This window comes from Paramormyrops kingsleyae, chromosome 6, assembly GCF_048594095.1.
Source record: "Paramormyrops kingsleyae isolate MSU_618 chromosome 6, PKINGS_0.4, whole genome shotgun sequence".
NCBI lineage: Eukaryota > Metazoa > Chordata > Actinopteri > Osteoglossiformes > Mormyridae > Paramormyrops > Paramormyrops kingsleyae.
Window position 1 is genome coordinate 15,592,205 of NC_132802.1, and position 14,693 is coordinate 15,606,897.

At 42.1% G+C, this 14,693-nt stretch overlaps 1 protein-coding gene across 3 annotated transcripts; it reads left to right on the forward strand.

The window, feature by feature from the left end:
• Positions 1-1,512: 1,512 nt before the first annotated feature.
• Positions 1,513-14,684, forward strand: adora2b (adenosine A2b receptor). Of its 3 annotated transcripts, none has more exons than XM_023833147.2 (3): positions 1,513-1,727; positions 2,316-2,499; positions 13,326-14,684. In XM_023833147.2, the coding sequence occupies exons 1-3, from the start codon at positions 1,589-1,591 to the stop codon at positions 14,017-14,019; spliced, it is 1,017 nt and encodes a 338-aa protein (XP_023688915.1). In that variant the 5' UTR covers positions 1,513-1,588; the 3' UTR covers positions 14,020-14,684. The 3 variants fall into 3 exon arrangements, with proteins under 3 accessions (XP_023688915.1, XP_023688913.1, XP_023688914.1); XM_023833145.2 differs by having other exon boundaries at positions 1,601-1,727; positions 2,120-2,499; XM_023833146.2 differs by having other exon boundaries at positions 1,607-1,727; positions 2,117-2,499.
• Positions 14,685-14,693: the final 9 nt, after the last annotated feature.

Here is a 14,693-nt window from a genome sequence, read left to right on the forward strand (position 1 = left end):
GTCTCTATGTTATAGGTCCAGTACATATACCCTCTGTCTCTATGTTATAGGTCCAGTGCACATACCCTCTATGTCTCTATGTTATAGGTCCAGTGCACATACCCTCTATGTCTCTATGTTATAGGTCCAGTGCACATACCCTCTATGTCTCTATGTTATAGGTCCAGTACATATACCCTCTGTCTCTATGTTATAGGTCCAGTGCACATACCCTCTGTCTCTATGTTATAGGTCCAGTGCACATACCCTCTATGTCTCTATGTTATAGGTCCAGTGCACATACCCTCTATGTCTCTACCATTTACTTATACAAAAGCACTAAAAGATTCCACACCATATTTCACACGTGCCAAATACTGTTATGACTTGTTTAATCACCGAGTAATGCATACCCTGGGAGAGGATGTGGGGCTGTCATTGTGCACAGTCATACAGCAGAGAACGCCATACTGTGTACCCTGGATGTGGGGCTGTCATTGTGCACAGTCATACAGCAGAGAACGCCATACTGTGTACCCTGGATGTGGGGCTGTCATTGTGCACAGTCATACAGCAGAGAACGCCATACTGTGTACCCTGGATGTGGGGCTGTCATTGTGCACAGTCATACAGCAGAGAACCCCATACTGTGTACCCTGGATGTGGGGCTGTCATTGTGCACAGTCATACAGCATAGAACGCCATACTGTGTACCCTGTGCTGCCTGCAATGTACCAGAAGAGCCAAAGTTAATTTCATGCCACCTACATTAAGCAAAATGTAATATACATCTTTCCTCAAGTTTCACTTTCGCCAACAGGTGTTCCTTTTACTTATCAATAAACCAGAAATGTTTTTATAACCTTTGGTGATCATTTTTCCTGTAGTGTGGAGTCCATTTTCTGCAACTGCTTGTCCTATTCAGCATTGTGGGGAGAGTCTATGAGCACAAGGCAGGGAACAACCCAGGATGGGGCACCAACCCATTGCAGGGCACCAGCACACCTATATGGACAATCTGGTAACTCCAATAAACTTCAGCATGTTTTTGGACTGTGGGGGGGGGGACCAGAATACCTACAGGAAACCCTGCGATGACACAGGGAGAACATGCAGACTCCACACACAGAACCCAGGTGGACACTTCAATGCAGGTCCGAGAGGAGAGGCAACAGAACTAATCACTTCACCCCCATGCCACCCCTGGAGACAACTTTATAAAGAAAGAAAAAGATGACATTAATAGTGTAATCCCGTATAAAATTAAAACCGTAAAAAGCAGACATGGTTCAGACATGACTCCCTCAAGCAGCTTAATAACCTGTTTCCTCATAACCAAGTAAACTGCCTTTCCAAATGTAACCCCATTATTGTCTTAATGGGTACCCCCCCCCCATTCCCCACCCCCCTTCGGTGGAAAAATATATAAATAAAAAATCAAGTGGACACATCCCTCCTCTATGTCTATAAAACTTAGTCAAAATATCAGGGGAATCCTGGTTTAAGACTTGCTGAAAACCCCCCGCCTCAGGTGACTAAACAGCTCAGTTTCTCCATTGTCGGTGTGGGGCCAGTAGTCGCAGCCGGGCGGGGTTATGTTTGGTGCGCCATGTGCGAAGCGCGGAGGAGCGGTGAGCGTGTAGCCCGCGGCGGTGTATCGCGTGTGGTGTGTAACGTGCGCACGGCCGGGCTCGGAGGCGCTCGGACGTGCTGCAAGGAAGCTGCCGCTTGTTCGTTTCCCGGAGACGGTAAGCATGGTTAAGTGTATTGAAACCATTAGAAGTCTCTCTTGTGAGTACGAGTCAGTAGTCGTTACTTTTAGGTTACGTAAAAACACAAAAGTCATACTGTAATGTGTGTTTTCAGTACATGTTTCCATCTGTAATGAAGACACGCTTCTAAGAATTACTAAACCAAAACTGTTAAACTGTCGTCAAACAGTTGTTTAACTATTTCGCAGGTTTCAGTCAACTTCACTTTCTCTATTCGACATATTTTGAGTAGTTTACATTTTAAGTTTCTTTTTCAAATGATTGCTGCCGAGTTGGATAAAAGTTGAAGCATTACTGGATCGTACCTTGCAAATCGACATGAATTGATTTTTTTCCCCATTGTTTTTGTTCATCTGGATGTGAAGCAGGACGCGTTAAGCGCTGATTATGAGAAAGCGCTTCTGTCCTCCATCATGATCGACATCTGGATGAACGCGTCCTACATTGTGATCGAGCTGCTGATCGCCGTACTGTCGGTGGCTGGCAACGTGCTGGTGTGCTGGGCCGTGGCCATCAACACCACTCTGAAAAACGCTACCAACTACTTTCTTGTGTCGCTGGCAGTGGCGGACATCCTGGTGGGCTGCCTCGCCATCCCCTTCGCCATCACCATCAGCATCGGGCTACATTCCAGCTTTTACGGGTGCCTCTTTCTGGCCTGCTTCGTCTTGGTGCTCACCCAGAGCTCAATCTTTAGTCTCCTGGCTGTCGCGATTGACAGGTACTTTGCGGTCAAAATTCCACTCAGGTGAGTCCGGATCCTTTCTCATATTAAACTCCTCTCCTTTCTAAACTTTGAAACTAAAGCGTTGCCTGTAGATCTTTTTATCACGAAACATAAAGACAGCATAAACTGTAGCGTTTCATTATGTAAATGACATGAGTGCGCTTTCCTTACAGTAAGTTACCTGACTGCGTTGCATTGCATTATATTGCATTGCGATTGCATTTTCTTCCATATCTGCACTTTGCAAAGAATAACTAAAGAAGGTCCATACAAACTACTATCAACGGACTGCTACTTTAAAGTGCATTGAACATTTAGTGGAATTTAAATGGTATATGCAAACCATTAGAATCACTATTTCCAAACATCTGGTAGTTCATGTAACATGTTGGTTTACCGATTCAGTTCATTTACTGACCTTTCCTATGTAATCCATTACAGCAAAACGAACAAGATTAGAAGATTAGACCACTACATTACACATTCGTTGTTTTTAAGACAATACGTACAGTGACCTTTTGCAAACATTTTGGTCAGGAAACGATTTTAATAGTAATAAATATTGATAATGTTCCTTTTTCAGAGGTCAATTTAAAAATAATAAATCAATAATTATTAGCGATACTTTTAAATCCGGAAGTATAATTAGTCATATTTTTGTTCTGCATGACATTGTATAAAATAATTGAACCGCTGTGTACCGAACACTTGATCGCTGATTACTTTAATAAGATGTTCATTTAAATAGAACAGGCATTCCAGTTGTAACTGTATACTGCAGTGACATAATTACAAGCAGTATTCGTTTTTAGGAAGCTACTATATTTAAAGTGCATGGAAACTACATTTGACCAGTGGAATTGTGGCTTAAAAAATGTTTTCCTCGTGTCTTAAGGGAGAGCTGCTGTCTTGATCCCAGCGCTTTGGGTTTAATAACGCGGATATAAATAGCACAGACACTGCCCGAAACGTAATGTAGTTGTTAAATGCAATTCGTATTATGTTTAGCCGCAAAACAAAAAATACATTTAAGCAGAGGCGATTCTAGGGGCACTGGGGGGCCTAAGCAAAAAGACTCCACGAGGCCCTCCAACGCACCCCGCCCGGGATAGTAAAATGTATGAAATACACAAATAAAACAGGCTTGTTTTTGCAGTGTACTCTGCAATTGGCCGAGCTCGGAGACCCGGCGACTGACTTCCTTGCTTGTCCTGTCCATAAACCTCTGCACTGAAGGCTCAAAAGTCATGACGAGCAGCTATGCCGGCCTGAGATAAAGATTTTAAGTTGTTAATCAGTGTGGAAAAAAAATAGGAAATTCCTATTATGGAGTATGAAAACAGATTTTCCTCTTTTCCTCAGACTTTGCTCTTAAAATACATTTCGTTTGCAAACCATCGAAGAGCACTTCCAGACCTGAAACAAACTCAATTGTGGAAACCTATAAGAAAACTTAATTGATTTACCTTCAATTTTGTTTATATGTAAACTTTTCAAAAATGTGCTTTTCCACCTCCTAACAGGACAAAATCGACTCACGAAAGGGAATGCGCATATATTCTTGCTGTCATTTGTACGACTACGGCACAGTGGTGTTCTCGCCAGTTTGGAAAAGTTGCCTAAAATTGACTTCTGAAAGGGGCATCTTACGATCGGTGCCAGGGGTGTTTCTAGCTATTGAAAAGATCAGGGCCCAAGTCAAGTTTACCTGGGGCTTGACCTTATGTTCTTTGAAGGAAGATTGGCATCTGGTCTAAAATACTCGGACATATAGCCGCTAGTGATCGAACCCAAAGACGCCCATGATCGGAGCCGTCCTCCAATATAACTCGGAGAATACTGTATTTGGTATGTGCGTATTTACAGGATGCTCATTTCTTAACGAGCACAGAGTCTTAGTTTCTTCAGTATAATTTGGCTGAAATACTAAAATGCGCATTCTTACATATAAAAACAGTGGGGGTGATCATGCGTTGTCCGGACTTTTTATCCCTTCAGCTTTTTAGTTTAAACTTGTGCATTCAAATCAATGACTGTGTCCTTTGGCACATTGACTTTAGCGCCATTTGATCGATAATCCAGCGCCAGGCGTAATTTATTGATGCGCGCGAGGGCTAAAGGCTCTTCACTTTCATTATAAGACGATTACGGAGACTGCAGGGAAGCTTCGTCTAAACAAAGATAATAGAATCTAGGACCTTTTCCCCCTTTCTCTCTGATTCATCAGAGCTCCTGAAGGAAGTAACTTTGAATATGAAGAAATTTCCACATTTACATCTAAACTTATTTAGCTGACGGTTATGTCCAGAACGAGGTACATAGTACATCAAAAGCATACAACCGATATACAAATACCGGACATAAATTGTTAACTAGCATATTGGAAAAGATTTCCGCAAATACGATTGCGTTTTTTCCCAAGTGGTGTTTTCAAAAACCGATGCGGTACCTGTTCCACCACCATTAGGACGCTGCACGCCGCTTGGTCTCTCACTAAAAAGTCGGCGGTTCTTGTGTTTAGCGGCCGCTTTTTTCTGGCACTGATCTATGCATCAAATAATTCACAAATAAAGCACAAATAAAGCCCCCCCTTTCCTCTTGCACAAACAGTCCTTTGATTCTTTGTGAGCCAGTCAGCTGTAGTAACAATAATAAACTATAGCACACTTTATACACGTAAAATGCTACCCTACAGTCCTTTCATGGCAAGAAGTGTCAACACCACAATTCAATAAAATGAATAAATTTCAGGGTATAAGATTAAAATTAGTTTAACATGTAATAAGATGTAAACTTATTCATGTAGATGAAACTGAAGGTAAAAATAAAATAGGCCTAATCGTACCGAAAGAGCAAATAAAATGCTAAAGTGAAGGATCAAACTTTTTCTTTTAAGGAGAGGAAATTAATTACACATCTTATGGCATAAATCAGCAAAAAAAATGTTCCACTGCTTTTCTTGAAGCTTAGGAAGGTTAGTAGATCAACACTTGAAAATCTTTCAACTTGATTTGCATTGGCGACGGAGGTGCTAAATATTAAGAGCTTTAAAGACCAATACATAGATTTTAAAATCAATTCTTATTAAAAAAAAAAAAAAAAAGCACACAGCCAGTGTAATATGCTCCCTCCTTTTAGTGTGTGAGCACTCTCACTACAGTTTTGAACAAACTACATCCTGACTGTACCTTGGGTCCTGCAGTAAACAGAGTATTACAATAGTCCAGGCAAGAGCAGATGAAAGAAAAGGTCAACTTGGCAGCACGTACACGTGTGGCAGAGTCTAACTCATACTCATGTCCCTTAGCTTAGTGGTCTCATCAATGTCAGATTTAGCCATCATTTCTGAGTCAAGAATTACACTAAGATTAACAAATACTCATGACCTTTGGATAGAGGTGCCTCAGTATGCCAGTCATTTAGTCGCAATGAATTTTAGTCGAGCAGTAGTCAAACAGCACTCCAGGGTTCTTTCATTTGTCAATCATCACCCTGTAAGCATGCCACCAATATACTGTATATTATTTTAGATTCTTGATGGAATGAAGAATTGAATGGAATGTATGTAAGGTAGGGGCGGCACCGTGGCCTCTGGGACCAGGGTTCGAGTCTCCGGCATGGTTCCATGAGTGTGGAGTTTGCATGTTCTCCCCATGTCATTGTGGGGTTTCCTCTGGGTACTCCGGTTTCCCCCCATAGTCCGAGAACATGCTGAGGTTTATTGGAGTTATCAAATTGCCTGTAGGAGTGCATGTGTGAGTGAATGGTGTGTGAGTGTGCCCTGCGATGGGTTGGCACCCCATCTTGGGTTGTTCCCTGCCTTGTGCCTATAGGTTCCGGACCCCCAGTGACCATGAATAGGATAAGCAGTTACAGAAAATGAATGGATGCATGCATGTAGGCTTCATTCTCAAGGATAAGTAAATTCTTAATATTGTTGCACACATAAATACTGACTCATTAATCATGCTTCTGAGACAAATAATGGCTCATGAAGGATATATATAGAAACACATTGAAGAAAAATAAAAATTGACAGCTTTGAGGGTTTCTTCCTGACCATGTGACCAACTTTTTGCTATAGCAAAAGGTAGTAGAACTGAAAACCATGTGGTTCAGTGGGATAGGACTGTGATTGGAAGGTTGCTGGTTCAAATCCCAGGGTCAGCAGAATGTTCTCACTAGTAATGTGCGGTATGAACGATATAAGATATAAATTTGGCCAACGGGAGAGATTTTGATTATACCGCCCTACCGCAGAAATTTCCCCTCCTCGCCCGCAAAAATGACGTAATCAAGTCACGTCAAAGAATATTTGTTATTTATATGACTTATATAAGAAATATTTATATGATTCCTTATAAATATATAAGAGTCCTGCACGGGTCTGATTTTGACAAACCGCACCCGCCCGTACCCGTCATAAATAAATACCGACACCCGACCCGCACCCGAATGAAAATCAGTCAGATAGCCAAAATTAAAGACAATAGTTTATTGCCACAACAAACGACAAGGCATAGCCAAATGAAAACAGCTTAATAATAAGCAAAACAAACGGTAGTAGCCTACCTCCAAACTCAAATAATGTTTGATATTGCCATGACCACACATAGCCTTACCAGCTTACAATCAAATGTGTAAATAAAACTAATATTACAGTATATAAAGTATACATTAGGCTACCCTGCACATTATTAGGTTTTATAGGCTACCTGTCCATTTTCCTTTGATTACCCGATTGGAAATCCTACGCGAAGGCATAGACTAGTGTTTGGTGCGGTGCTTTATATTACTGTGTAAAAAAGGATATCGTCCACAGTTGATGGCCTCAGCTGACTCCTTCGCTCCCAGATGACATTTCCGGCGCATGAGAAATCTCGCTCACTTGCGGCGCTGGATGCCGGGGTGGCGAGAGTAGATCTCGCAATATGAGCAATATTGGGAAACAAACGCTCACGCTCTCTCCACCAAGACAAGACGTCAAAAGAGTCCAAAATTCTCCCACACTTGATTTTAGTGGAGTTATTGGCCACAACTTTAAACTCTACACTTGCTAGTTTTCTTTTCAACTCCTCAGCATCCATTTCGAACAACTGCAGGAGATCACATGCGTTTTTTGAAAATGTAAGTGAGAGAGATTTCCGGGAATGCGCGTGCAGGCATAAACTGATATAGATTTTACGTTTCATCATCATGCAGGGATTTTTTGTGTGTCACTAAAATATAGCCCTAGGGTATTTTCTGTTGGCACATGATGTTTTGAAAACCACAATTTAGACCCGCGCTCTCCTGCGTCCGAACCGACCCGAACCCGTATCCGACACAGTAGAATATTTTTCACCCGTTTCATCAAAATTTGTGGGTCACCCGTCGGGTACCCGAGCCCGTGCAGGACTCTGCCTGGCAGGACCTTTATGGGAGAGATGGTCATACTAATATAGATGGAGTTATGACACTAGTCTAATTGTATTAGCTTCGTAGCTTTTGGTTCTGTGTCTTGTTGTCTGCTTACTTGCAATTTACAAAACCAACCTGTGTTTTTAATATAAGATAAAACCAGGGAAGTTACTTGAAATGTTTTCATATTTTTTTCTATAATAGCAGATTTGCACAATAAATATTCTACATTCACGACTACTTTGAAATGTGTTAACAGTTTATTATACAACTTCCTGCTGCAATGCCTTTGCTATGGACATATGTTACCCTTTCAAAAAGAGTTATATTGAAATTTACAGATCAAATCATATACCGCAATATATACCATCTACCTTCTATGGTTCAAATTATACCGAAATATGAATTTTATGCTATATCGCACAACCCTAGTTCTCACCATTGAGCACTTGAGCAAGGCCTGTACCCCAGTTACTCTAGGGACAGTCTGATGCCTCATTTCCACCAACACAGAGCCAGCCAGTGCTGGGCTGGTTCTCGCTTGGTGCCTTTGGAGAAGCTGCCCACATTTCCACTGATTTCAAAGAAAGAACAGAATGGAAATGTCATATAGGTGGAAGTGAGAGTGAAGAAAAGGTTCATATGAATTCAGTTTTTGGAATTCCTAGTCTGCGTGTGAGTGAGTTTATTCTTGTTCCTTGTTGTACTGCTGTCCTTTTAAAGATCGTGCAATAAGTCTGCTAAAAGCTGTCTGATCTCTTCGCCACTCGAGCACCACAATATTTTATTTATTCGACCTGCGACATAATTTATTATTAAATCTGGCCAGCGGATCGATCTTTCATTTTCCACAGAATAAGAAAATGATGTGACGTTATTCTGCTAATAAACTGGCAAGTTGTTTCTCTGCTGTTTCTCTGCTGACACCAGTGACATTAAACAAAAATATCGGTTACGGGTTGAATTTTTCAGGCATGTGGCAGATTTGGATGTGACAGCCCATCCACCTTTTCTGTGGTGCTGTGCTGGAGCTGTTTTTTCACGAAATGTGCAGAACCAGTTCCGGATTAGGAAAAAGCCCTGGCGCTGTGTTGGTGAAAATGAGACATGACTCTGCTTTCTTTATTGTATGATGCTTTGGATAAAAGCATCTGTTACATAAAATGTAAAATGTAAGTAGAGGTTAGTGATAGTGCCTACTGCTGTATTCTGTTTTTCACTTGCTAAGTTTTTAACACACTATGACCCCTTATTACCATTCCAGTGAATATAAACATGGAGGGTATTTATTGAAAAGTGGAGTCGCCGGGAGAACCAGGGTTGGGGGGGTCTTTTTCCCAGGCCCCTGGTCTTTTCATTCAGCCACAAAGTCTGAACTGTGCCTTCTTTTGGGCTCCTACAACAGCATCTGACAGAATGGATACTTTGCCAATCTGGGATAAGTGTGCAGACTTCAAATAAATTCCCATTAGTGCTTCTGCTGAAGCCCTCGGGATTGTTGTCCTTCATACCGCTCAAATCATTACATGGGCTTTGGCCCGGGACTTAAAGTGACCGCACATGATCTGGATGCAGGTTTACCTTCTTTGCATACTGGGGGCAGCAGACACAGGTGGCTTCTTTAGCCTTTGTGAAAAATCTCTGGCAAGCAATTAGTTCAGCTTCAGATCTTTCAGCCAGTGCTCAGGAAGTAGCTGCTGGATGTCTGAATGGTTAACATTTTGCAGGTTGTAAAATGGGTGAAGACCTTTATTGTATTTGTACACTTGGCTGGCCAGAGTGGCACCGAGGAAACATGCTGTGCTTAATGCTAACATGTTCCATAGTCTCGCAGCTATCATTGAGGGCCGGGAGAGCCCCACTTGGCATGCGTAATGTGCCTGCCGTTTTTTTTTTTCGCCGCCTAGCAAAGGTTGCGACTCTGGAGGAAGCAGCGCAGTCACAGACAGGATTATAGGACTGGAACGGGGGGTGGGGAAGGGGGGAGAGAGGGACACTGGAGTGCTGCTGTTGTGCCAGGATTCATCCATTCAGCCCATTCATGGCCCACAGAGAATTCCGGCAGCTTCATTAAAGGCCTGTCCGCACTTGTTATTAACAGCTAGGCAGTGGCTCCAGTTCGATTTCCCCAAAGCCTTGCAGAAGGCTGCCCTATCACGTCTGCACACAGCAGGACGGCCGGAGAGGCCTCGAAATTAACGGGTGAGATAGTCTGCCTGAAAGAGGTGGGCCGTCATGACAAAAGAGAAAGGGTGAATAATTCAGCATTAGGTCACACAAGCACAGCTCTCCCCATGACCGTCACAAACACAGATCCGGTCTTGGCACATGAATCTCAGTGGAGCCTGACAAAAAACACCGGATCAGTCCTTCCATTGAGTTTCGCTTTCTTGGTCAGGGACTGGCCTTTCCGTAGGGCCCATCTGAATGTTTAATACCTAATCACGACTACTGCTCCCACACTTAAAGGAAATTGGCACAGTGTTTATGAACGAAATTAATGTTGGTTCTAATGATAGAAACTGTAGTGGGAACAAAACAAGTCATGCCTAGTCTCAGGGTATCACATGGTGTGTTTGTCTGCATCAAACCCAGAATTGGTCAAGCAAACACAGCTGGATAAATGTAATTGCTAGCTAAGCAAGCTGCCACTGCTGAGTACATTTTGTAGTCAAATGTCTTGATAAGACAAAACACTTGATCTTTGTCATACTCTTAGATTCTGTCTCAAGCAGAGATCAGGGAGGACCGCTTGACTTGAAAAACACTTCACTGGTTAATACATCATAGAGTTGCTGTCAGGTGGTTATTTCCCACAGGTGTCTATTCTATCGGCAGGGAATATTTTTGTGGTTCTCCTGATGGCCATAATTTTAATGCCAACACTGAGCATTATCACACAGTTTTAACTGTACTACAGGATCAGTTTGGAGACACTAGATTATGTCCCTCTCCTACCTGCTCCTTCAGTCCATCGTTCTGTGCTGGTCATCTTCAGGTTTAGGTACAATAATTCAAGCCTCAGATCTTTCTAAAATCAAATGCCAACAAGAAGTAGTCTCCAGACTACTATGTAGTAGTACTGTGATGTAGTAGTGGTGTTTCACCATGGTGTTTCCTTTAAAATGAAACCTGTGGCAACTGCACACTGCAACCCAGGGGAAACCAAAACCCTCAGTTCTTCATTTCTTTATACTGTTAATTACACAAATAACGCAACATTATCCTTTGTTCATCCTGTCAGGGAATTTCTGTCTCTCTGCTGTTATGTATGGTAATGGAATGTGACTACATGCTGACAGTCTGTATAATGTATCATATTTGTAGTATAATGTAGCATAAACTTGTCAACATATGTAACCTTTTGGTGGCACTCATACTGGTGTTGTATCAATCTGAAACATCTCATCCTGGTAACTAGATGCTGTTTGGAACAACAATGTATTCCCTGGACGGCTCCATCACTCCTTACCCCCATCTAATCCCTACTCCTCCCACACCCCCAACCTCAATCTCTAGCCGCCCTACACTAGGCTTGTTGGTGTCTAATTTTTCATACTGTCCACACATTATACCACAATATATGTTATTTGCAGAAAAATAACACAACTATTCTGGTATTTTGAAATCTTGGCAGGGGGTTCCCCACGATAAGATTTGGCAAGCAGAAATACCATGTTGTACTGAAAACATTTATTAAAGGCTCAGCTTTGTATGACTTGTCTCAGTGTAATCGGATGTGCTCACCAGATCACTGCCTGTTCTTTTTGTGTGCCACCTCTGACTAGGGTTGGTGTATCGGCTGCTACCAATACATTCTGCTGGACTGTAATGGGGAAAAAAAAACTGTTTTTAAAGCATATTCAAAAAAATCATTTTGCAGTTTGGCACCCCACAGTTTGAGAACCACTCACCTGTACAATGTTCTTGGGAAGTTTGAAAAAGATCCATGGAATACTTTTATATTTACTGTGTTCGCAAGATCATTTTCAGCTGCCCTTTCCATCCTTTGTTGCCACCTAGCACTGCTCCTTCAATTTTGCAAAATGAAATTGTGTTTTTTTGTGAAATGGTAATCAGATAAAATCCAAGACCATAAGATCAAATACTTTTTGAGTTATGTTGATAAGGTCAAATATACCCTTTAGAGTTACCTTTCCCTTTGCTGCCATTAAGCAGTGTTGGTTCAGTTTTTGTGCAAATTGTTTCAAAATGAAATCAGAAATAGAGCGTAATTCATAAATTGTGTCTGTGAAGTAATAAGATCCATCAAATACTTTTTGACATTGTATTCACAAGGTCAAATGTCTTAAGTCACCCTTGCTGCTACTAAGTAGTGTTGCTTCAATTTTGGGGTGATTTGTCTCGAAATTTGAGCAGTTCATCATCCAAAAAATGCCTCAGCAAAATTTGAAAATAATCTGTGAAATACTTTGAGTGTCTGAAACTGTCCTTCTCTTTGCTATTCAGATGTATTCCCTCTGAAGTATAGATTGAGCTTGGCTGCTTAGATCACAGTTCAGATTGGGTTGGGGGCAGTGTTTGGTATCTAACCCTAACCACCTTCATACAGAAAAAAACAATCCAACCCTGGTCCCTGAGCTTCCTAGTCTTCTATCAAATTTGCCAGATTCTGGAAGATCGGAGAACCCACTGAGACTTAGCCAAATATCAACAGCAGAGGTGATGAAGAATAAAGAGTAGTTTTGGTCACACTGGTTAAACAGCAATGATCTAAAACCAACAGTAATAATCATGTATCTATTGACTTCTAGAGCTACTGTACCTTGGCCTTGAAAGGAATGCCTCTCAACAGAGAATAAATCACACATTAGAAACCACATAGCCTTTGCATGTAAAGCAAAAGAATAGTCAGATAAATTGTGGAGACTGGCTGAAGGATGTAATGGGGACATTTGGTGGAACAAAACCCCAAATAAATTATGAGCTGCAGGAGCACAATTTCAGTAACTCTGCTTTAGTGACTGAAACACTTAGCATTATGTAAGACGGATTCCACATCACCAAGACTGTAATGGAAAAGAAAAAGCATCCAGCCAGACATCAGAAGGAAAAGTGGTCAGAAAAATATTCATATTGCGTGGGATGAGCTGACAGCAGCCCCCCATGTTCAGGCTTGCGGGTTTGTTTGGTATGGGTGGCGTTTCTGCATTTTCACCATGTTTGTGTAGGGAACTGGCATCTCAGAATTACCCTTGGAATGTGAGTGTGTGCTCTGACAGACCAGCATCCCGTCTGGTGTATCCCCTGTCGTGTGCACCGCATTGCCTGGGATAATGCTAGGCTCACCATGAAGTGATCACAGAAGTGGTTATGAAACATGGTTGGATATCCAAAGAACCTTAACAAGTGATGATTCAAACATTAATCTGACTGTATGCACAGGAAAAATAATTGTTTATCCCTCATCTCTTCCATTTGTACAGATACAAAGAACTTGTAACAGGGAAGAGAGTCCGAACAGTCATTGCTATCCTATGGATCCTCTCCTTTGTCATTGGCCTCATTCCATTCCTGGGTTGGAACAAGAAGCAGGCTGTGTGCAGCAATGAGAACATGTCTGGGAATGCCAGCGACAGTGCCATCCTGCAGAGCTGCCCGCTCACGTGCTACTTTGAGAGTGTGGTGGACATGAGCTACATGGTCTACTTCAACTTCTTTGGCTGCGTCCTGCTGCCACTGCTCATCATGCTGGGGATTTATATCAAGATTTTCAATGTGGCACGCAAGCAGCTGCGCCAGATTGAGCTCAAGTGTATCAATGGTGAGAACTCCCACAACCTGCTGCAGAGGGAGATCCGGGCCGCCAAGTCCCTGTCCATCATTGTAGGCCTCTTTGCCCTCTGCTGGCTGCCTGTGCATATCCTCAATTGTCTCACACTCTTCTATGAGAACCTGCACAAGCCGCCCACCTTAATGTACATGGCCATTCTTCTGTCCCATGCCAACTCGGTGGTCAACCCCATCATCTACGCCTACCGCATCCGGGACTTCCGGAACACCTTCCGGAAGATCCTGTCCCGGCACATCTTGTGCAGGAAGGAGGATCTTTACCTCAGTGCAAAAAGCAGTACATGTCACATGGATCAAATAAATGCGACTGTTGATCCTTTACTATAGAAGCACAAAGACTTCCTCTTCTTTTGTCGTTCACAGTTTGGAGCGACATTTACAGACTAAAAGGATATCATGAAGGAAAAACATGAAATCCCGTGTTTGTGGATTGTAATGTATGAAGTTGTAGCAAACAGCAAGTCCTCTATGGATGGGAGTAGATTGTTCTGAGATCATCTTTTGTAGAAGTGTTGATGGTAAAACAATGTCCAGGACCACAGATTAAATATGAGGACAGTTTTTTGGAAAACGACACTTTTCAACTGAAATCTAACCCTGAGCCTATTTTGCTCAGATTGTGAACTTGACAACTTTTCCATTTTTTTTTTAGCTTTCTTTCTTTAAAAATTAATTATGCAGTTATTGGGCACATTTTACTATGGATTATTTATTGGATTGGCTAGGAAAAGACGCATAGAACTATCAAACCTCGTCAAGCAGCACACATGGACTTTGACAAAGATTAACTCTTGCTGAATAAAACATGATCTACCCACTGACTCCTGTAGAGAAGCTCTGTGCTGACATCAGCAAGTCCAAAATGTGCAACAGTGCTGAAGCTGGCCATAAGAGAATCGCTTTGTCGTCAGACCACAATTAATTGTGTCAATGTGTTATGAAAGAGGTCAAGAATTCCTGTGAAACATCAGGGACTCTTCTAAGGAACTGCTCTCTCTGCA

Excerpts from the sequence above, each read along its gene's own strand:
- adora2b (XM_023833145.2), top strand. The coding sequence starts at position 2,165 with ATGATCGACATCTGGATGAACGCGTCCTACATTGTGATCGAGCTGCTG. Across the intron at positions 2,500-13,325 it reads GCGGTCAAAATTCCACTCAG|ATACAAAGAACTTGTAACAG; the intron begins GTGAGTCCGGAT and ends CCATTTGTACAG.